At 37.8% G+C, this 23251-nt stretch overlaps 1 protein-coding gene across 1 annotated transcript in view; it reads right to left on the bottom strand.

The window, feature by feature from the left end:
• Window positions 1-17973, bottom strand: part of spint1b (serine peptidase inhibitor, Kunitz type 1 b) — a 33517-nt gene extending 15544 nt beyond the window's left edge. Inside the window, exons 1-3 of the mRNA XM_067418567.1 lie at window positions 17197-17973; window positions 16209-16366; window positions 9707-9848 (exon numbers count right to left, since the gene is read on the bottom strand). Coding sequence (XP_067274668.1) covers window positions 9707-9848; window positions 16209-16366; window positions 17197-17608 — 712 coding nt within the window. The 5' untranslated portion in view covers window positions 17609-17973. The remainder of the gene's footprint in view (window positions 1-9706; window positions 9849-16208; window positions 16367-17196) is intronic.
• Between the last annotated feature and the right edge of the window lie 5278 nt (window positions 17974-23251).

Consider the following 23251-nt stretch of genomic DNA (forward strand, 5'->3'; position numbering starts at 1 on the left):
ATAAACAAACTGACATATTAGTCAGCTAAACAAATGTATTTAAACACACACCATACATCGCATGCTCCATTGATAAATTAACTAACGTATACACGATCGTGTTGTTTACTGATGTGTACTTATGCGACGATAGCCAACATAGACATTTGAATCAGTTTAACGCACCGCCTGCTTCCAAAGCAGGACCGTGAACCTTTATCGCTGGGACCGTTCCGTCAAAAACACGCTTCTTGTTGATTTGGTGAAGTCCTGTGACAGCAGAGACCGTGCAGATCCACTATTGAGACACAACCGAAGCGTGATGTGACGTCATTTCTGCGTTCAAATCGGTTCAAATGCAGCGCTGCCTTCCTGGAATGCTGTGCGGGCGCATTAAACTCATTTGATGTCAACCATAGGAATAAAGTGGAGCACGGCGCAACATAAGTGTTCCTCGGACGAGTGAATCTGCACCTTGAGAGCAGTGTTTATGGGGCGTGCATTTGCTCTTTCGCCTCAGTCACGCGTGCACGCACCCTTCCAGGAGAAGAGCCTGTACGGCCCATACAAGGACCTTCCGCTCTGTCGACATCAAGTGGACCCATACTCGAAAAAATCTCTCCGAAACTTGTGAGAAACCGGAAGATGTATTTTTGATACAGAAAAATGTCAAACGTCCAACTTAGTTTTTGAAACTTTGTCTATGTTTAGGATGGGAATCCAAGTCTTTAACAGTGTAAAAAAGCTCAGTATGCATGAAACGGCATTTCACCCCCCCTTTAATTGTAAACCTAACAGGGAACTCAAACAAAGGTATGATATTTAATGGGATGCGAAAAGTCTAATATCTAGGTGTAAGTTTAACTAAAGACTTAACAAAATTGTATAGAGCTAATTATGATTCAATCACTAATAATATAAAGACTGACATTGAGAGGTGGTCCACGTACCCCATGAGCTTCGGTGATAGGATTAGATGAATAAAAATTAATGTCTTACAATGCTTGTTATATTTGTTTCAAACCCTTCCAGTTGAAAATCCCCCCATAGCAATTCTTTAAATGGGACGAAGTAATATCCAGGTATATATGGGGAGGTAAAAAACACAGAGTGCGCTATTCAACTCTCCAATTACCTAAAGAAAAAGGTGGTATGGCTCTTCCAAATTTAAAAAAATATTTCTGTGCAGCACAGATTAGCCCCATCTTTTATTGGTGCACTCCTAGTTACATATCCAAATGGAAAGAAATACGCAAGGTTTTCAAACTCAGTCATTCATAGGGGAGAGTGAACTCCATGGATACAGTAAAGTTAGACTGGACCCAATAATGAAATTCTCATTGAAGATTTGGCATTCTACTGTTAAACATTTCAAATTGGAGAAAGAAATTGGAATACTATGATGAAAAATACCAATAAGGGAGGATCCAATATTTCAACAGTGGAAGGACAGGGGAATAACTGCATTGTGCTGTGTAACTGCAGGGGGTGAAATTAGAAGCTTTGCAGGATTTAAAGGATACATTCGGACTAAGAAATCACGATTTATTTAGGTACTTCCAGTTAAGGGATTATTACAACAAAAAAAGGAAAACTAGAGTAAACGATATCCATCCCCTAACTAAAATGAAGATGAACGCCTATAATCATACATTGCCCAAAATAATCTCATCTGTGTACGAGGTGTTGATTCAAAGCAGTCCCTCCTCCACATTATATATAAAATTGAAATGGGACAAAGAATTAAAAACTTAAATAATAACAGAAACTGATTGGTATGACATGTGGCTAATGCACCAAACTACTACCAGCTCACAAATATGGAGGGAATTTAGCTGGAAGTGTCTTATCCGCTTCTTTGTAAACCCTTAAGATCAAAAGCAAACAAGTCTCCAGGCAACAGGTGTGCTGGAGACAATGTGGGCAGTTAGAAGCGGATCACACACATCTTTTGGAGTTCTCACCTAGAAGTCTTTATTTTTACTTATGGGGAATATTAAAGGTAGAGTACCTAAAAGTGATCAATATTTATGAACGATTTTTATTGCGGCTTGCAAAAAGACTATAACTAGAAATTGGCTTAAAGATACTACTTTGAACTGTAAACAGTGGTTTGGAATTATTGAAGAAATCCAGGTTATGGAAGAACTTACATATATTCTAAATATGTAAAAAAGTACTTTCAAATGGGACTGGGAAAAGTGGTTGATATATAAAGAACATAAAGGTATCCTTAGCTAAGTAAACAGTAATTGTTATAGAAATTATTAACTTAGCATGTTTGGCTGTAGCCTATTGTTCTGTTTTTTTTGTTTTGTTTTTTTTTCATTTAGATTTTATTTTATTTATTTTTCCTTTTTAATTTGGGGGTTGGTACATGTAAGTGCATGTATTGATGTTTAAGAACCTATTCTAATATGCATTTTTAAGTTTACAGTTGTGAACGCTGTATTGCATATTTGATATGTATAATTTACGTTTTCCCCTTTTTGTTAATATTGTTTTTTCATTGTAAATTTTGTATAAATTCATTGTAAATTTTGTAAAAAGTATAATAATAATAATAATAATAATAATACAAATAAAGAATAAAAAATATATATAATAAAATAAACAAAGAATAGTATAACCTTTTCTGTCAATTACACTTTCAAGTACAGAGGGAATACACAAGGATGAGTCAGAGGCCTTTGGCTTGGCTTGCTCAGTTGGGGACACAAATTTCAATGCAAGTTATTCAACTAAATATCCAAATACATTTTTTTTTATATGTCTCAATTAATTGTATAAACTATAATACTGATCTGCCAACATTGTCGCCATATGATAAATTAAAATAAGCTGATAACAGTTTTCTCCAGAACGACTGTACAGCCGAATCAAATTTTGTTGCAATATTGTTGCAAAAATGCAGAAATGAGACATCATTTTGTTTTATGTCTTACTCTGGTAGATTATACATTTATAATTTCTATTACAGTACTACTAGTACTGTTACTACTAATAAAACCGATCTCTAGGGGCACCAAAAGTGTGTGGGTCCTTAGAATCATCCTAACTTCCCCCCTTAGCGGTGCCCCTGCTCATCAGGCAAACCCAGAAGGGTCTATGCACACTATCCCTAGACCAGAAAACCAGCATGGCCACCATATGCAACTAGCCAATTGCTTCAAAATGTACACACTTCTTCTCAACAAGCTTTTTGGAGCATTGTCATGATTTTAATACTTAGGGTTAAGGATTTGAACAAACTAAGTACACTCAAAAAATGCTGGGCTGTTTCAATCCATGTTTGGGTCAAATATGGACAAACCCAGCCATTGGTTTAAATATATTTTTATTATTACATTTTAAACCCAGCAATTGGGTTTGTCCATATTTTACCCACACATTGATTCAAATAACCCTGCTAAATGCATAAATGTAAATGTAAATGTAAATAACCCAGAATTTTTTGAGTGATACGCAATTAAAATAAGTGCAAGAAACACTAACACTAACTTTTTAAAAAAAGATATGCGGATAGACTCCTTAAACACGTAATTATGTGTAACACAAATAAAATTAAAGGAAAGGAAATAAAATTTTAAAATGAGTGTATATACTCATTTTATATATACTCATAAATGATTGCAAATACAATTGCTTACGTGCAGATGTTAACATGGATAATATAACATAACATGACATGACATGTTCCTTTCAGTTCCTTATTTACAACAAAGATATTGTTGAAACCTGCAGATGGGATCAACGGTTTTGGAACATGTTCAAGATGTAGGGGTGTGCACAAAGTTCCTAATGTGCTCAAGGGATTGTTTGCGTTAAGGCAGCCATATTAAGCTTTTTCAAATATAACCTTTAATGCAGTGTGTAATATACTGTAGCTATTTTTGAATGTAAAAGGTCTGCAAAGTTTTAAAGATCAAAGTGCACAACAAATAAAGTTATTGTCTCCTGAACTCGATCTATTGTCTCCCGAGAATTGACTCTGAACTGCCGAAATGAGTCATCAGCAATTCCAGTCTAAGCTCCTGCTTCATGCCTACTGTACATAATGTAAAAAATTTGCATAAAGTCTACGTTGTCCACGATCGTTCAACTGGATTAGCTGAAATCAAAACAGTGAAGGTAATAGATGAGCGCCAGCCAATGAGATTGCCGTTTGCGCATAAGTCACGCCCAATACCGGAGAAACTGCATATCTTCTGCTTGTTCTTGAAAGCAGAATATTTCCCAATGAACTCCATTATTATAACAGGAAAATCCAATGCCAACATTTTCCTATTTACATGTTGTGAGGTGTATATCACATTAGGTGCACTAAGACCAACTGAAAATGAAAGGTTGCGATTTTGTAGACCGATATGGCTAGGAACTACACTCTCATTCCCGTGTAATAATCAAGGAACTTTGCTGCCATATTATGGACGCAGCAGGCGCAATATTACGCAATGCCTCAAAATAGTTTCCAGCATGCTCTCTGTGCAAGCAGGTTGTCACATTGGTTATGTTGATGCAAGTTAGCTTATTTTCAGGCGTTGCGTAATATCAATGTGCCTGCTGCACCCATGGTACGGCAGCAAAGTTCCTCTATTATTACGCAGACCTCACTAAACCACGCCCCCTCCGCCACATTGTTATTGTTAAAATGGTAACGTTATTTGCTGTGAGAAACAGACCTCGGGCTTAAAGTGTAAATATAATGGTTGGGTCAGGTTAAATGATCTCTGGTACAGGTCGGGTTCAGGCTGTGTCCACAGTGTGTGTAAACAACCAGCCGGGTCTTTTAGTTGTTTATTTTACCCATCTACACTCTATGGGTGACCGGGCCTTCTTAACCTGTGTACTAGGGCTGCACGATTTGGGGAAAATATATAATTGCGATTATTCTGGGTAAAATTGCGATTGCGATTTAAAATGCGATTATTGTTATTATAATTTTTTACAAATGAAAAGTGTGTGTATATAACATATTGTGTTTTTTATATTAATGTGACTAATAATAATTATTATGATTATTATTATACTGCAAAAAATGTTTTTAAAAATAAGAAATAGTACCATTACAATAACATTTTCATAATTACAAATAAATAAAAAGTACATCAGAATATAACAATATAATACTAATTATTATTATTTTTGTAATATTTTACAGAAAACTTATTTTTTTTAAAAAATGCTGGGTTACCTATTAATATGCAGACAGCTTATGACTAAAAACATTAGAAAGGTCTAAGCGGAGTTATTCTTAAAGTCTGTCTTTAATATGAAATATGAACCTCTTGTGCATCCACTGTGGGGAAAACAAACTCCTGTACATTGAAGAAAAACATGGATTGTCCAACAAATTTTAAATTTTTTAAGTTTTAAAATGTATTAAGCATTATTTTCTTATTATTGATTACCCAAACGTTTTTAATTCATACTGAAAGCCAGAGGGCGCCCTCGAGCGGAAAAAGCCACATTTGCCTCAGAGAAGTAATTGACGTTCATTTTCAGGAAATCCATGATGTGAGGCCAACGCGGTGTAAACAGAAGATAGAGACGCTTTGATTAAACATGACGACAATAAACACGACTGCAGCAAAATATGGTGTATTTGAGTTCTTCAAGCCGTCAAGGGTATTTTCATAATAATAAAGTGTATAATAATGCAGTGCTGATTTACATAGAATGCTATAAAATAACGCATTGTCTGCCTCACTCAGATGAGAAGCCACATCAGCTCACACACACTCGACTGACGATATAAAGTGAGGTAAAACATGTTATTAAATGTTGTCTTTTGTTGAACAGGTTTATGAACGCTTCACTAGTTTGTGAAGATGTTTGACTCGTGTTGCTTTTTCAAACGCACGTTATAAGCGATTTAAACTCGTAGTCTTTCAGACGGAGCAGTGTTACTCCTGATCACAGAGCCGCTCTTCTCTAGCACACTGGGCATTTATTTATTTTATTAAAATCGCAGCCTTTGAGCTTTCATAATCGCACACAAGCCAAATCGCGATTGCGGTTCGATTTCGATTAATCGTGCAGCCCTACTGTGTACCTAAACTTTGGAATTCACTTCTGATGATGCTCAGACAGGCGGATTCTCTAAATGTTTTTAAATCTGCTCTTAAAACACATTTTTTCAGATCAGCTTTTATTTGATTGTTATTTTTATTTTTTTGTGTTACATGCATATTTTGCTTTTTATCTGCCTATGTTTGTAAAGGGCTTTGAGATTGTCTTATTAAAGGCGATATATCAAATAAAGATTATCCTTATTATTATCATTATAAAAAAGTGTAAAAGTCCACATGCTACTTTTTTTTAAATAATCCCCATAAATCATAAACTGTCTCTCCAAACTACTGTTTTGTAAGAGTAGGGGGAAGCCCCGCCCATGACTAGTGACGATCTGCCTTAATAGCAAAGATTTTTTTTTGCGTGTGTGTGTTGTTACTAACCATGTATATTTGTGTTATATTTTTGCTCTTTTAACATCTGGGCCAGGAGACTACAGATAAAAAATAGCCTTTTGGCTAATTCTGGCTTTTTTACTCATGTTTGTTCATGTGTTTTTATGAAATTGCATTGTCCCCTTACAAATAAAGTAATTTTAATCTTAAAGAAGCGGTGAATGGCTGTCCACCACCACATGACAGGGAAGATTTTAAGTTATTTGCAATCACAGACACAACACAGGTGTAGTTGTCTTTTCTCATTTGTTCTTCCGCATCATGCCAAAGAGGTCTTAAGTGTGGCTACACTTCATAAAAGTGGATGCCGAGTCAGCAAAGTGCAACATATGCGATAAGAGTATTGCAACCAAAGGCGGCGGTGTACTCACACTAGGCACCCTGAACTTTGCCCGAGCGCATTAGAGCCCAAAAGCCCGGTTCGTTTGACAAGTGTGAGTACTCCGTTCCATGCCCTGGTGCGGTTCTTTTGGCCGGGCCTAGCCTGCTTGGAAGAGGTGAGGCAGAGCGTGGTTTGGGTCGGCTCAAGCGCGGTTCGCATGCAGTGTAAGCACGGAACAGCTGTGCGCTACTGTCATCATTTACGACAGCAAACACCAAAGTATTACTATTTGGTTAGACTTTTTGATTAAATAATTATATATTTAGGTTTATAACGGTCCTGTTTATCACCTTATTGATTAACATGAATTGTAGTTTGTGAATAAAGCTGTAAATTCCTCCATTAAAGTCAGCTGCCTTCATAATAATCTTCTGATACGTGCAGTGCAGTCAAGTGAAAAATCGCTGCGTCTATTGTCGGAAGCACTTTTCTTTTATTCTTCTTCAAAACAAAAAGTTGCATCATAAATTACGCAAGCGTGAGGCCCAGGACTAGAGTGCAAGTGTGAGTGCAGGCCAGCGGGGGAGTAGGGAGGGGTGGACAATCGTGCTCGGGGAAATACTTGACAGATAAGTGTAATTTCACTACTTAAACCGAATGCATTCCCATAACGTTGACTACCACTTTATGAATGTTAGCTTGTGCTGCTAGTCGGTTGCATATGGTATCGAAAAAAGTATTGTTTGCAACCTGTATCGAAACTGAGCATTAGTAATTGGCACCGGATCGAAAGATTTTGAACAATACCCAGCCCTAGATTGGAGATTCTGGTTTAGAGAACATTAAAACCATGTGACTAATCATCCGTTTCTCCTGATGGGGACATTCTAAAACGCCTGATGTACTAAGAAAGTGATATCAAAAAGTACACACAATTCTAATAAAGCATACCATGTGCAGAAAAGCAAATGAGCCCAGAATATAACAAAAGAATGCACGTGTGTTCATGGTGAGAGAGCTTTTTGGAATAGTTCAAATCACTAAACCTGCCTGTGTTCTATTAATAATGTATAATGCATTTAGTCTTTTTTATAACTATTGGTCCATGAAGCCTCATTAGCCTGTTTTCTTGGTTTTCTATGGGAAGAAAGGGTTAGTTCACCCAAAAATGCTCTTCCGCATTTGTTTTCAAACCTTAAATAGAGTCAAATGGTCATGAATCAGCATATTGATTCATGATTCGGATTGTGTCAAACTGCCAAACTGCTGAAATCACGTGACATTTGCGATCCGAATCATGAATCAAAATGTTGATTCATAACCGTTTGAATCTTTATGTGAGGTTTGAAAACAAACGTGGAAGAGAAGACAATGCTGAATAAAGTAGTAGTTTTTAATATTTTTGGACCAAAATGTATTTTCGATGCTTCAATTCTAATTTACTAACTGATGTCACATATGGACTACTTTGATGATGTTTTTATTCCCTTTCTGGACATGGACAGAATAGCGTGAATACACTTAGACACCTTATATCTTATATCAATATCTTATATCAATATATTAAACTGTGTTCCGAAGATGAACGGAGGTCTTACGGGTGAGGAACAACATTAGGGTGATCCATTAATGACATAAATTTCATTTTTGGGCGAACTATCTCTTTAATGTGTAATTAAACGCACTGTGTTCATATTCTGGGATCTGCTTTCCGGTACATAGTATGCTTTATTAGTTTACCATTCACCGAATCACTTTCTTACGCTATGTTAAGCGTTTTTATTTATTTATTATTTTTAGCATAACCCTCACTAAATTTTAACCCTCACTTTTTATTCTAATCTCATTGGGAAAACAAAGCAGAAAAATATCATGTCTTTGCAATTATAAAACAATATATAATGTTATACTGCATCACACAATGCTCAAGCACCAGACATGGATGAGTCACATAAATAGGGTGATTAAATGGTGAGTAACATGATTTATGTGATGATTTAACAGTTGCTAAAAATGACCTCATTTATACTGCACTATACATGTGATTTTACTTAATTTACCAAACATTTACTGTTTCTTCACTAAGCTCAGTATTTGTGTTTTATTGCAATTTACCAATAAAATACATGATCAATATCTCTTTTCCTGTCACACAGCAGTAATTTTGTCTTTCATTTTCATTCCATCTCTTCTCTTCAGTTATTTTCGGCTATCTGTCAGGTGAATGTTACAGAAGGTAAGGAATGCCACAAGTTAATTCATCTTCTTTTTGCTGTAATTTACCAAGACCTTAGTGTATTGTATGTGTTTACGCAGATCAGTTATCCATACTGCGCAACTGTGACTCAAAGTGTGCAACATGTCAAACAGGTTCTGCACATTCATAGAGGGAGCAGTAAGCTTTCTCAAACAATAAAAACAGAGTCATCCCTAACACAACACTACATTACAGTTATTTGTAAGTCTATGACATTTAGACATCTGAAAACCTTAATCTCCTTCCCTTTTAGATTTACTCATTTATCATACTCAGATGTTTTTTAACCATAATGAGTAAGGGGGGGGGGGGGCACAAGCAGTTTGTCATAACAGCCAATAATATTCATAGTAAGCAACAAGTTTGAAGTATAAAATAGATTATTACTCAAAATCATTAATTGACTTCTTAAATTAACTAAATTGACTTCTTAATAACTAAAATTAACTAATTTTAAAATACATGCAAAGTCAGTGTATTTACAGGTTTAATTTGGCTAAACTATTTTACTAATTGTATTCTTAAACAGTTACAAGAATGTAAAACAAAAACAAAACAAAAAAGGATTTAAATAATTATAACCATTTTTAATTTACAGTGAGACAAACGTTGAGCCTTATTCATAAAGATAAAAATCTGGGAGTGGATGGGAAAAGCATAATAAAAGATCATACTCACGCTCAGATTGCTCAGGAGTGAGAACCAGGACAGTGACTTGAGCTGAATCAGAATGGTGTGCTGAATCTGTTACGGTCAGTTTAAACTCATACACCCCAGGTATCAGGTTGGACACCCTTATCTGGTCCACCAACTCAGTTTTCTGTGGAGCAGTTGTTTAGAAACAGATCAGATGTTTGGTATAATTGTGAGTTGAATTGAACTATTAATCCTATTATGCCATAATACAACAGTGAGTTATAGGTGACAAAAATGAGCAAGTCTGTTGTCACTTGACATCCGATCTGAATCTTGTGAACGTACTGGGAAACATGAAAACATGTGAAACATTAGGGCTGGGCGATAAATATCACGATAAATGTAAAAAAATAATTTCTTTAAAATTTAAAGGCCTATTTTTGCTCCTGAGTGAAAGATGTAGAAAACAGACAGTTAACTGTGGTTTTAAACTATTCTTTATTGTCAAAACATGACAAACACTTCCCAACAGGTGAACAATTTATTAAAACTGAGGTAGATTTATTTATTAAAATATTATTTGTGGTAAGCATTTTTTTTACTCTGCACTGTATATCAATAATATCATCACTTAATTGTGTAAGTAGTAAAACACCAAAAATGCAAACAGGCAAAAAAGAAAAGTGTTTTAAAGGGGGGGGTTGAAACACTCAGTTTGAGTCAATGTCAATCTTGAATACCTATAGAGTAGTATTGCATCCTTCATATCTCCGAAAAGTCTTTAGTTTTATTATATTTATAAAAGAAAGATAGGCTGTACCAAGTCTTTCCGGAAAAAACAAGCGCCTGGAGGCGTATCGTGTGGGCAGAGCTAAAGAATGACAAGCGCGCAAAAAGGGCTGAGTTGACGTCCTCAAGCGTGGAGAAGAAAACGCTACCCTAAATAAACCATTGCTATCGATCAGATTCAACTAATACAGATATGATCCAGAATCAGATCCGGAGGCTGAAATAAACTGAACAGGAGAAGCAACAACGGCAGGACGTCCGTCTCTGTGGTATGTACTGTATTTAGTGGCCTGTCAACATTTGTGTGTGTTTACTCGCAGTGTATGAGGACATGATTCGGTTTATGGACTATTGTATGCGATTAAACCTTAGCAGTAGCAAGCAAAACAGTTTTGCACGTCAGACTAGTGTAACGTTATACATAGAACAACAATGGAGTAACCGTTAGCGCATTTGAATGACGAAGCATGCTTTGTGAGAACGCTAGGTTTATGTTTGGGTGGTTTTACAATAAACAAACAGACACCTATATTGGTCAGCTAAACAAATGTATTTAAACACACACCACAGATCGCATGCTCCATTGATAAATAAACTAACGTTATACACGATCGTGTTGTTTACTGATGCGACGTTAGCCAACTACATATTTGAAGCATTTTTACTCACCGCCTGTTTCCAAAGCACGACCGTGAACCTTTATTGCTGGGACCGCTCCGACAAAAACACGTGATGTGACGCTTCCCGTCATTTCTGTGTTCAAATCGGTTCAAATGCAGCGCTGCCTTCCCGGAATGCTGTGCTGAAGCGTTGAAGTCGCTTGATGTCACCCATAGGAATAAAGTGGATCGCGGCGCAACAGACATGTTGCACGGATGTGTGAATCTCCACCTGAGAGCAGTGTTTATGGGGCGTGCATTTCCTCTCTCGCTCTAGTCACGCATGCGCGCACCCTTCCAGGAGAAGAGCCCGATTGGCCCATACAAGGACATTCCGCTCTATCGACGTCAAGCGGACCCATACTCGAAAAAAACTCTCCGAAAATTGTGAGAAACCGGAAGGAGCATTTTTGACACAGAAATACTCCATCAAACGTCAACTTAGTTTTTGAAACTTTGTCTATGTTTAGGATGGGAATCAAAGTCTTTAACAGTGTAAAAAGCTCAGTATGCATGGCACAGCATTTCTTAAACAGCATACGTTTATCTGACGTGCAAAACCATTTTGCTTGCTACTGCTAAGGTTTAGTCGCATACAATAGTCCATAAACCAAATCATGTCATCACCAACCACGAGTAAACAAACGCAAATGATGACAAGCCACTAACAGTACATACTACAGAGACGGACATCCTGCTGCTGCTGTTTCTCCTCTTCAATTGATGTCAGCCTCCGGATCCGATTCTGGATCGTATTAGTTGAATCTGATTGATAGCCATGGTTTATTAGAGTAACGTTTTCTTCTCCACGCTTGAGGATGTCAGCTTTCAGAAGCTCTCGTGCTGTAGCTGCACGCTCGTCATTCTTTAGCTCCGCCCACACGATACGCCTCCAGCCGCTCGTTTTTTTCCGGAAAGATTGGTACGCCTATCTTTCTTTTATAAATATAATAAAACTAAAGACTTTTTGGAGATATGAAGAATGCAATACTACTCTATAGGTACTCAAGATTGACATGAGATTGACTGAAACTGAGTGTTTCACTCCCTCTTTAATACATCACCAAAGACAAACAATTATGATAGCGATGTACAAGTCCGATGTTTCAGTGATTATAGTTTGGTAGCGTTAGCTTGCAAGTCACCCACTACAACAATCAAGGTAATTAGCCTGCTGTGCATGAATGTAGTCTATAGATTTACAGCTGTGTTGGGCTTGATGTTATATGGAAGAACTTCGAAGAAGCACGATAATAAATTCTGTGTGGTGAACCTATGATAAGCAGCCCACGCACGACGCTCTGTTTTATGTCGGATGGGAACGCCAATATATCTCCAAACCACTGAAGTTGAGCGAACTAACTTGTCAACGATATCTGTGTCCTCCGAGCTGGTCGTGAGCGCTGCATTTTCTTCACTATTGCTCATTTTTAAATCGCTCCACTTCACTCCGATCCTCCAAGCCTGTCAGCCACAGACTGTAAACAACAGTGCGTGCAGCACCCAGAAGCCCGCTCTGCAATACGCATGCGCAGCATTACGCATAGCGCGTAAGCATTATAACGAGAATTTATCAAACTGTTCTTATCGTTTTATCGAGGAAAATTATATTGTGATAATTATCGTTATCGTTTTATCGCCCAGCCCTATGAAACATGCTCTAAAAACATGCATTTCAATCCACTTAAAGGGTAACTAAACCCTAAACCAACTTTTTTTCGTTAATGATCTGCAAGACTGGGGCTTTATTAATGCTGTTTATTGATTAGAGTAAATATTTTGACATTTGGGTATAAAGTGTTTTAGGGTGCTTTCACACCTGCCTCATTTAGTTCGGTTGAATCGTACTAGAGTTCGTTTCCCTCTTTGGTGCGGTTCGTTTGGTCAGGTCTGAAAGCAGCAATCGCACTCGGGTGCGCACCAAAAGCGGACCAAACAAGCGTACCGAGACCTCCTTGAAGAGGTGGTCTCGGTACGATTTCAAACGAACTCTGGAGCGGTTTGTTTGTGGTGAGAACGTGATCCGACCTCGAACAGACCCAACTGCAAAAGTACTGATCATTTTTGGACTGAACCAGCTGCCGTAGTTAGCTGCGCTGACATTGTGTGCATGATATTATTACCTGATAGATCGTTGGCAATATTTTCGGAAGATGGAAACATGTCGAGTTAATAATTAATGCACGCCCCCCTCTTGAAGTGACGAGCGATGCGCGCTCGCCGTCTGCAGTGCATTAGAACGTTGTTTTCATGTCGCATCCGCGCTTCATTATAGAAATGTTTTGTTTGCATACTGTGGTAAAGACACACCATGTAGTAGATTATGGCCAGGGACAAAACTGGCCCGCGCAGTCGTCTCTCCATAGTGTTATTATAGTTTGCTGGCTTTGCCTCTCCTGTTGGAATTTTCCCACACGTAAATTCTGACCAATCGAAAAGCAGTTTAGGAAATACGCCATGGCCAATGAGTGATGTGGATGTTGTCACGTGCCTGCGTTTTGGTTCGTTTCAACTGGTTCGGACCAAAGCAATCAGTGTGGTGTGAAAAGGAACCAAAAAATCAGAAAAATGCAACAATGTATAATTGTTTGCCCTTGGTTCGGACCAAATGAACCGAACTAGAGATGTGAAAGCACCCTTAATTCTATAATATATGGTGTAAAAACGTCTTAGTGCTGCCCTCTTAAGGTTGAACGGTGGCTACTGCAGTTAAATTTTCCTATTGGACGTTGTGGTACTTCGTGAAGTAGGATGGTACATCCAACGGCTCACTATCCACGCCCCTGGCACGAGCTCACCACGCCCTGAGAAATGTTTTGCCATGATCACAGTCACACGATGAGAACGGTTTCAGTCCAGTACCAGCGCTCATGTTAAATGAAGTAGAAACATTATGAATGAAACTTTCTCGTCACTTGCTTTCAACATCCTAATGAAGAAAATACAGATAAATAATGCAGTTGTAAGTACATGTTAAGCTTTTCTTCTGATAGTTTTGCCACCTGTCATGTCTACAGATAATTTTCATACTTCAGACGCTTTCAGACAAACCCTGACACGCAAATGGTTGCCGTGGTAACGAACAACAAATCCGTGCTAGACTGCTGGCGTATGTAGTCTAACTTTTATTTAATGCATGAGAAATATTTAATATGAGGAAATCTGTTGTAATGGGCTATTAGGTTTGAACTTATTGGTCCTGCGCTTTTTTTAGTGGCATTCAGTATAAGGATATGGCTGTTCAGTGTTCATAGATTAGTTAGTGGTCTCATTCTCTCTTGCGCTGCTGCTTCGCTAGCATGAATGAATGAATGAAAGCATCGTCGGCATCGGGAATTAATGCAGTTTGAGCCAGCGGCTCGATTGATAAGGCTCTGTGTCTACAGACATTTCACCCTCCTCCACTTCAGGTGAAGGTGGTGGAGAAAAGTCCTCTACTTTAGATGACCGCTCTGTTGCAAAGCTGCTGTCCTCACTCCAGTCACTATCCATCTTTGCAAGTCTGACAGCTGTCAAACAAGTTGTCACTACGGGTCTCAGGTGCACGCCCCCCCCCCGCTCAGCCCCGCCCTCGTCTCGTCCCCTCTGCCTCCGCTGGGCTCTGCCCACTTTTGCAGCATTTTTCAAATAGTGCCAGAGGGTGGAGTTAGGCTGTGAACAGGGGTTTAGTTACCCTTTAATTGCACTGGAATGATCATTAGTCCTCATTAAAGGGATAGGTCACCCAAAAATACCGTCATCATTTACTCTTTTTTAAAACCTGTGTTTGTAATTATTTCGTCTGCATAACACAAACTAATGTTTTGCAGAAAGTGTTGGGTGAATCCATTCGATATGGACAGAAAAAAAAAAATGTTCTAAAGAAGTCAATCAGTCATACAAGTTTAAAACAAAAGAGAGTAAATAATGTAAAAACAATAAAATAGAGGACCAGGATGGAAATAACTGCCTTTTTTGTGCACATTATCCTCCGCAGTTTTTAAATTTTGTCTTTATACATTTCTTTATCTTGCCTAATAAATCTAATAATTAACAAAAAGTACATCATGAAACCGTTTTCCAAGCCGTGTTTGTCTTATCCTGAATCACTACGGTACACATATAAGAATTGTTTTTATTCAGACTATTTTAGCCTTGTTCGTACAGCTGCAGAGTAGCATAGTACCTGCGTGACTCGTCATAGACATAAACAGAGAAGTAGCTCCGGCTATAATGTTCTTACACAAGATGCATGCAGTTTTGTTTGTTAACCGCTTCAGATCGGCAAAAGTAACACATTGTTGCTTTAAGATGACAAACATTTCCTTATAGCTGCACTATGTAATTTTTCCATCCGCTAGAATCCGCCTATTCAAAACAAAGGAGCAGTTTGATGACGCCAAGTTTGAGCGCAGAATCTTGGGACGTGGTCTTTACCTCACAGCCAGTGGAAAAGAACCTGGATAGGACTCATGTTCATGAATGTGATTGTTAACGTTACTGTAGTATGAAGCAGAGCAGGACAGATTGTTGTGGGAGCTGAGCAAGGCCGCTGGAGCGATTGCGGAGCAACACACAGGTCGTGAGCACCGGGACATTTATGAGGACGGGACAGTCGCAGGTACCATTTCCGCTTTTCCGATTATGAGTATGAGGTAACGCTGCTCTGTTTATCATATTAGATACATTTAAGTGTTTTTAAAGTTATGTTATGACATTACTCTGTGCGTTAGCTCGGTTGCTGCTGCGACGCTTGTTCACACTGCTAAATGTAAAGCATTTCTTCCAAGTAAAACCGGAAACCGAGGATAACGCAGATATGACGCAATTGACAGGCAACTCCCTCAGACGCTACTCAGACGTCTCGGGTCCTTGGTTAAAATAGCAATTTTCCCCACAATTTACTAAAAGTTGGAACCACTTGGGATATTGTAAGAACTCAACTGAACAAAATAACGCTAACCTAGTGGTTTTTGGATATTTTACTGCAAAAATGCTACATAGTGCACCTTTAAGATTTTAAATTAATCTTAACATCATAACTGGAAACATACATACATTAAAAAAAACAACAACAACAACAGCATTAATATTATAACATGCTCATATTCTCATACCTCCATCTGGACAGATCCATCTCCACGAATGAGGGTCCAATTGTAGTTTATGATCTTCCTATCATCCCAACTCTCAATGCCATTCAGCAATACCTCATCATGAGGCTGGACCACCAAATCTCGTCCAGCGTTGGCAATGGGAGGTTGGTCCTTCTCATCTAAAGAAAAACAGCCAGTAATATTATTGTAGAAATGACAATCACTCAGATTTCAATAAGAATTGAATGTATATAATGGCAACTTGCTTTATTAAATATCCTTGTTTTTATATATATACATAAAAATGAAAAGATACCCACAGTATCATTTCAGGGATCTTTAGATCAAAACCCTCTAAAGAATCTCTAGGCACCCTTTTGAAAAGGGCACTTCTCTGAGTTATAAAATGGAACCGATTAGTTTGTTTAAAAACATCTAAACAAAGTTAACAGTTTGTCCATGGTCTCATAAACATGAAATAAGCGTTCAAAATATGACAAGAGAATCTCCAGAAGGTTCTGCTAATGTGGCAGTCTGAGGGACCCCAAATTGCATTTATGGAGTCCCTTAGTATTTGAATTCATATTAGGCCCATATGTAGGCTACACCTATACAAATTACAAAAATACAAAAGATAAGTTACACAGGATTTTTTTTTTTTTTTAAAAGATTTTTCGGTGCTTGGCCCCTAATAACCAAAATGTACAACAATTGTGACAAATTGTGAGAGAGAGAGAGAGAGAGAGAGAGAGAGAGAGAGAGAGAGAGAGAGAGAGAGAGAGAGAGAGAGAGAGAGAGAGAGAGAGAGAGAGAGAGAGATGAATTCCCGGTCTTTGGCTTAGATGGTCTCTTGGCTTTTGTTGTTGTTTGTTTGTAATTTTAAACAATTGTTTGGAAGCTACATCGACCGAACTGACAGACCAGTGTAAACAAGCTTAGACCAGCAATTCAGCGTTTTAAGCATGTTTTATAATGACCATAATGAAAATATGAATAAAATAATGTTTACCACTTTCACGGCCGTTCAGGTAATATTTATAGACTGAATCCAATATATAAATTGTAAACCCTTCTTTTTGAATAAATCTACAGACATATTTTTGTTTATACAAGCAGTTGAAGAGGAAGCAGCTGTTGGTGGATCCCTCCTCGTTTCTTTTCTCTAAGAAAGCCAAGTTGCATCTGGGATATTTGCAGCATGCGGCAGTGCACGCGTCCTTATCCGCGACCCTCGGGTTCGCCAGGAAAACTGCCCCATCCTTGATCGACTCTTCCGTGTCCAAAACAAAGTCTTTCCGACCTTCCGTGAAATTAGTTATTAAACACTGTAGGTCTTGTTTAGGCATCTCGCTCTTGGTTTCTCCACCATAAACACCAACAATAAAGAGTAAGAATGCGAAGTAAAAATACCACGAACCCATTTCTGATGGATTTACAAGGACCCTATATTTGCGTAAGCAGCTCCTCAAAATACGTCAATCCACTTCAGATTTAGAGTCAACCGAATTTACTTGAAAAATCTAGATCATCGTTTCTTGTCACAGCAATTCGCTCAAATGTACGGGTTTCCTGACGAAAGTAGTTCCTGAGAAACGCATTCATCTGATGTCTTCCTGTTTCCGCGCTCAGGTGTGTTGTTTTACCTGCGTGGAAGCGAGAAAATGAAGTACTGACGTAGTTTGCGAATGTCTATCAATAAAGGTTATGCATTGACGTTATTTTTTCGCCGGAACACGCCCCGTCAGCAGGACTGGGTGGCAAAAGAGCCATGCTGTGTGCCCTTATAGGGGAAACGCGAGCAAAACTGATTACGTTTAAGATCCAGTCATACATGGATATTAACAAGCAGCCAGAAATCGTGTTTCCTGACATTTATATGTGCCTGATTGACAAAAAAAAGATGCCTTTGAACGCTTTATATAAATATAAATTGTATAGCAATATCCGGGTGATAAATGTTATAGGCTAGGCTATCATATAATGCTCTAAAACGTAAACACATAAACTTATGCAGAATAAGATGGTAAATATTTAATTGATGAGTTGTCAATACAGATTAGGAGTTTACCCCAAAATTCCACATACTGACAGAAAATGTCTGCAAATAGGGTGATGTTGGTCCTGCTTCTTGATCTTAGCGCTGCATTTGACATTTGACACTGTGAATCACAGGATTCTGCTTGACAGTAGTTTGGGGGGTTGGGGCATCAAGGGCATGCTCTCAAATAGTTCTCCTCATATTTGCATGAAAGGACATTTGCTGTGGAATTCGGGAATTCTATTTTATCATCTTAGCCTGTAATATCAGGGGTTCCTCAGGGCTCATGTTTGGGCCCTGTGCTTTTCTATTTATATATGCTTCCTTATGGGAATAATCTGTCAAAAACATAAGGTGGCATATCACTGTTATGCTGATGACACCCAGTTGTATCTACCTCTGAATTGTGATGGCGACTCCACACTGTAAAAAAATATTGTTGGTTTAACTTAAAAAAGTAAGTCACCTGGTTGCCTTAAAATTTTGAGTTAATTGAAATAAAAAAATTGAGTTGATACAATGAAGGAAATTTGTATAATAAATAGAAACTCAAAATATTATTGTATCTGCTGAACCACATAAAAAATTTGATAAATCATGAAAATAGCACAATTTGGCATATTTCAATGCGTCATTGCAAATACAGCACACACAATTACCCAATATGCTTACAAAATATTTGAATAATATTTTAATAAAGGTTGTCGATTCTCAAAAATGTTCATTGTATTAAATCAATTTTTTTTTATTTCAATGAACTCAAAATTTTAAGGCAACCAGATAACTTGTGCACTGTAAAAAATATTTTTGCGATTTAGTTATTTCAACTATTATTTTTTTTCAGTATAGATAAGATTGTCCAGACAACAAGGCATTTAAAATTTTCTTGTTGTCAACTAGACTGAAAGTTAAGTGAACAAGTATAATTGTTGTTTTAACTCAAAACATATGTTGAAACAACTACACTAGATTTTCTGTTGAATTAACAAGTATAATTGTTATTTTAACTTAAAAGCATAAGTTAAAAAAACTGCTCTGGATTTTCTGCAGGCTTTACTTCAATTATACTTTAGACTATTTATTTAACTGCAGTAAACTAAACTTAATTTATGTGCAGCTGATTTATATAAAACACTCTAATTGAACACATTTATTTAAATATAAATATAAAGTAAGTGTTTTATCTCATTGACCATTTACTTTTTTTAATATAATTTATTGATTTATAGCAATATGAATATGCTGTGCACATTTAAACAAGCCAAAACTTTTCTCTCAGGGGACACAACTCATGGAGTTTACTTTTAACCAAGAGACCACAAAGACAAAGTAAGTTTTTAGCCTCATCTACAAAGTGTATTTATGACGTTATTTTGTTTTATAATTATATTTTTTTGTGTTGTGCGCTCCCAAAGCCGTTGAAATACAGAGTTCCTACATGCTTTCCTACACGTTCCAACTCGCGCTGTCTATCTGTTCGAATGGTTGGAGGAGGATAGACAGCGGTTTCACTATATTTGCTGCAAATTCTGGTAAATATTTACTTTATGAATTAAAGTCAAATCAAATTGTGAAATTTGTCAAATACTCAGCACTAATTACATCGCATTATGAGTATTTATACACTGTAAAGTAACATTGCAATATGTTGTCAAAAAAAAAACAAATTAAATTTTTTTTTTAGGATCTATTGCTCCTTGACAAAAAACTGAACTGGTTTGCAGATCAGATGAAACTACATCTTACTTCACTGCATGGTCTCTCTCTCTCTCAGATCGCCATCAGATACAGGTAAGTTTCATGGAAATGCTTGAAAATTATTAAATGTGAGTTTGAATTGATACAGATAAAATAATAAACTATTAAACAGTAAGTTTACCCAAAAATGAAAATTACCTGATGATTTACTCACCCTCAAGTCATCCTAGGTGTCTTGCAGACTAATACAATCGGAGTTATATTTAAAAAAAAAAAAATCTAAAGCATTATAAATGGCAGTGAATGGCAGCCCAAAATTTGAAGCCCAGAAAAAAGTCCATCCATCCATTATAAAAGTAATCCACACGGCTCCGGGGGAGTTTAATAACTAAAGACATTCTGATGTGAATCGATGGGCTTGTGTAAAAAAATCTATTCATATTTAACAAGTTATAATAAAAATATGTAGCTTCTGGCAGAACACCTACCGTATTAAACTTACGTAAAAAGTGTAACCGCCGCGGTGATGACGTCGGACATAGAGGCAGAAAAACCATAACTGGCGTAGCGACGAAATCGGACATATGCTGCATCCCAATTCGCCTACTTATACTACGTCCTAAAAGTATGTACTCTTTTTGTGAAGAAAAAGTATATACTTTTGAGTGTGTAGCAGAAAAGTATGTAAGCTTCAGGACATACTACTTCGCCATCTTTAACGGACTCTGTCACTTAGTTACGAGCATCCTGTCACCGTTTAACTGCCCTGTAAGGCATCGTCAGATTCGTCACAGTTCAAATCCTCCACATCTCCTACCGTATCAGAGAGAAATGTAGCTGCTCGTTGATCTGCCATTTGTGGGTCTTTAACAATCACTCTCCTCGTGTGTTTGCAGTTTAAATATAATGATGCATTTAAAAGTTATTGGCCAAACTTGTCATTACAAAAGTTCACAATGCTGCTGCAGGTGAAATGGAATGTGGACAACACTAAATGAATATATTTTTGTCAGATCAAATATTGATAGTTGGTCACTCAAACCCCTTTATCTAATCTTCTCTACCGTCGGACTTGCACATCCATCATGTTTGTAGTTTTTAACGCTTTTTATCCGCTATTTGTAGTTCTAATCGAATCCTCGTCCAACTCACAATGGGTTGTGGGCAACAATCAGCCGTTAGAATGCACATCGATCCGTACTTCGAATTTGGGCCGGAAATAGTAAACTATCTGGGTATCTTTGGAATACTCTTTTCAACATACTATGATTTGGGACAATACTAATTTTATTTTCGAATACTATTTAGTATGGATAGTATGCGAATTGGGATGCAGGGATATTGTAAAAAAACTTAACAGGCGCGACGATGACATTTACATTTATTATGACAAACCACTGTCATATTAAAGGGTTAGTTCACCCAAAAATGTCATCATAGGGTTTACCAGGCCACACATACACACTTCTGGTGCGGACTCGCCATAGACGTAATGATGTTTATACTGTACAAACTATACTCTATCTCCCTACACTACCCCTACCATTACATAAAACTTTCTGCATTTTACATTTCCAAAATAACTCATTCTGTATTATTTATACCCCCCCAACCCCCCCCCCCCCCCCCCCCCCCCCCAACACACACACACACACACACACACACAGTTTATGAGAGACACAGAGGATGGCCCATTTTAGCTGAAAATATGCGGTCCATTTGACTTCAGTGGGTTAAGGTAAATTTGGCCACCAAGAAAAACATCACTTTTATGTGTTTACAAAATATGTTCATATACCAAACTAACAGCATTATTTCTGATGGCTGCCATCAAGATATTATGCATATTTTTATGTGCATGTTTTTTTATTTTTTATTATTATAGATTTATCATCCATAAGCCCTATTCGGACGGGATTAGTTTAACATGGGGACGTGGGGGTAAAGTAATTATTACCAGAGGTTCTCTGTGATTTTAGTCCCATCCGAATGTGCCATCTCGGTAATCATTACGGACAATAGCCCTATTCGGACGGGATTAGATTAACATGGGGACATGGGGGTAAAGTCATTTTACCTCAGGACGTTTGTAATATTAAGGGCCAATTCACACGGGATAAGACATCTCAGTAAAACTAGCAGAAGTGGGAGGAGTAACTCGCTTTACGCACCTCCTTGACGTCATGTGCGTATGACGTTACCGTTATAACGTGAACAAACACACAACCTGAGTGCCAGTCTGAACTTCGTCTCCAATATATGTGTGTTTTAATAAACAGTTAGGTCCAGTCTAACGATTCTGATTGGATTATGTTGGTAATAGACACTTTCCTAGAGCTAAAATGTGTTGTGCCTCTAATAAGTGCTTTTGATCTTCTTTTTGCTTTAAATGATATGCAGAAAATACTGGACATTTTCCACAGATTTGTCCCACCACCTACAACGCAACCGAATGCTTCAAGCGCCTCCAAGGTCGCAAAATGCGCTTTTTAAAAAAAACTTTTAAACAGGAAATGACGGAATTTTACCATACATGTTAAACTAATCCAGTCCGAATAGGGCTTTAGTTTAGTAAGATTTGGTATGCCAGGCTACTTACCATGCAACTTTCTGGTGAAGTCTTGATTTGAATCATTGCCCCGCCAACCATAGCAACCATAAACCAATCAAATCACCTGTTACATGTGAAACAGTTATTGTCTCTCACTATAAAGAGAGACAGAAGAATCCAATAGCAAAGAATGACGATTTATTCAGCACACTCCAGCCTGCAACAATACTCATGAAAAGTCCAAGGATCACAGAAAGTCTCTCGCAAACAAGACAGGAACCGGCAGGCAGAGCAAGCGGCGAACCGGAGATCAGTGACGAGTGAAGGTGAGAGACACGTTGATAAAAAAGGCTGGTAATGAGTGATGCAGGTGGAGACGATGAGCTCCACAATAAGTAACCACGCCTCCAACACCAATACACAACACAACGGGAAGGAGACAATGTATTGATTAACCGTGACAGTACCCCATCCCCATAGTAGTGCCTCCTGGAGCTCCAAGGAGGACCTAACTGTCGATTGTAATTGTCTATAAGGGAGTGCACCAGTATGTGCCTAGCAGGGACCCAACTTCTCTCCTCCGGACTGTAACCTTCCCAGTCCACCAAGTACTGGAATTCACATCCACTCCACCTCGAGTCCAGAATACAATTAACCGTATAAGTGGGTTCCCCATCTACAAGACACGGCGGTGGAGGAACCGGGCTAGGCGGATTAATACGAGCATGATAAAAACGGGTTTTAATTTCGAAACATGAAACACGGGGTGAATCCTCC

This window comes from Pseudorasbora parva, chromosome 15 (genome assembly GCF_024679245.1).
Source record: "Pseudorasbora parva isolate DD20220531a chromosome 15, ASM2467924v1, whole genome shotgun sequence".
Classification (NCBI taxonomy): domain Eukaryota; kingdom Metazoa; phylum Chordata; class Actinopteri; order Cypriniformes; family Gobionidae; genus Pseudorasbora; species Pseudorasbora parva.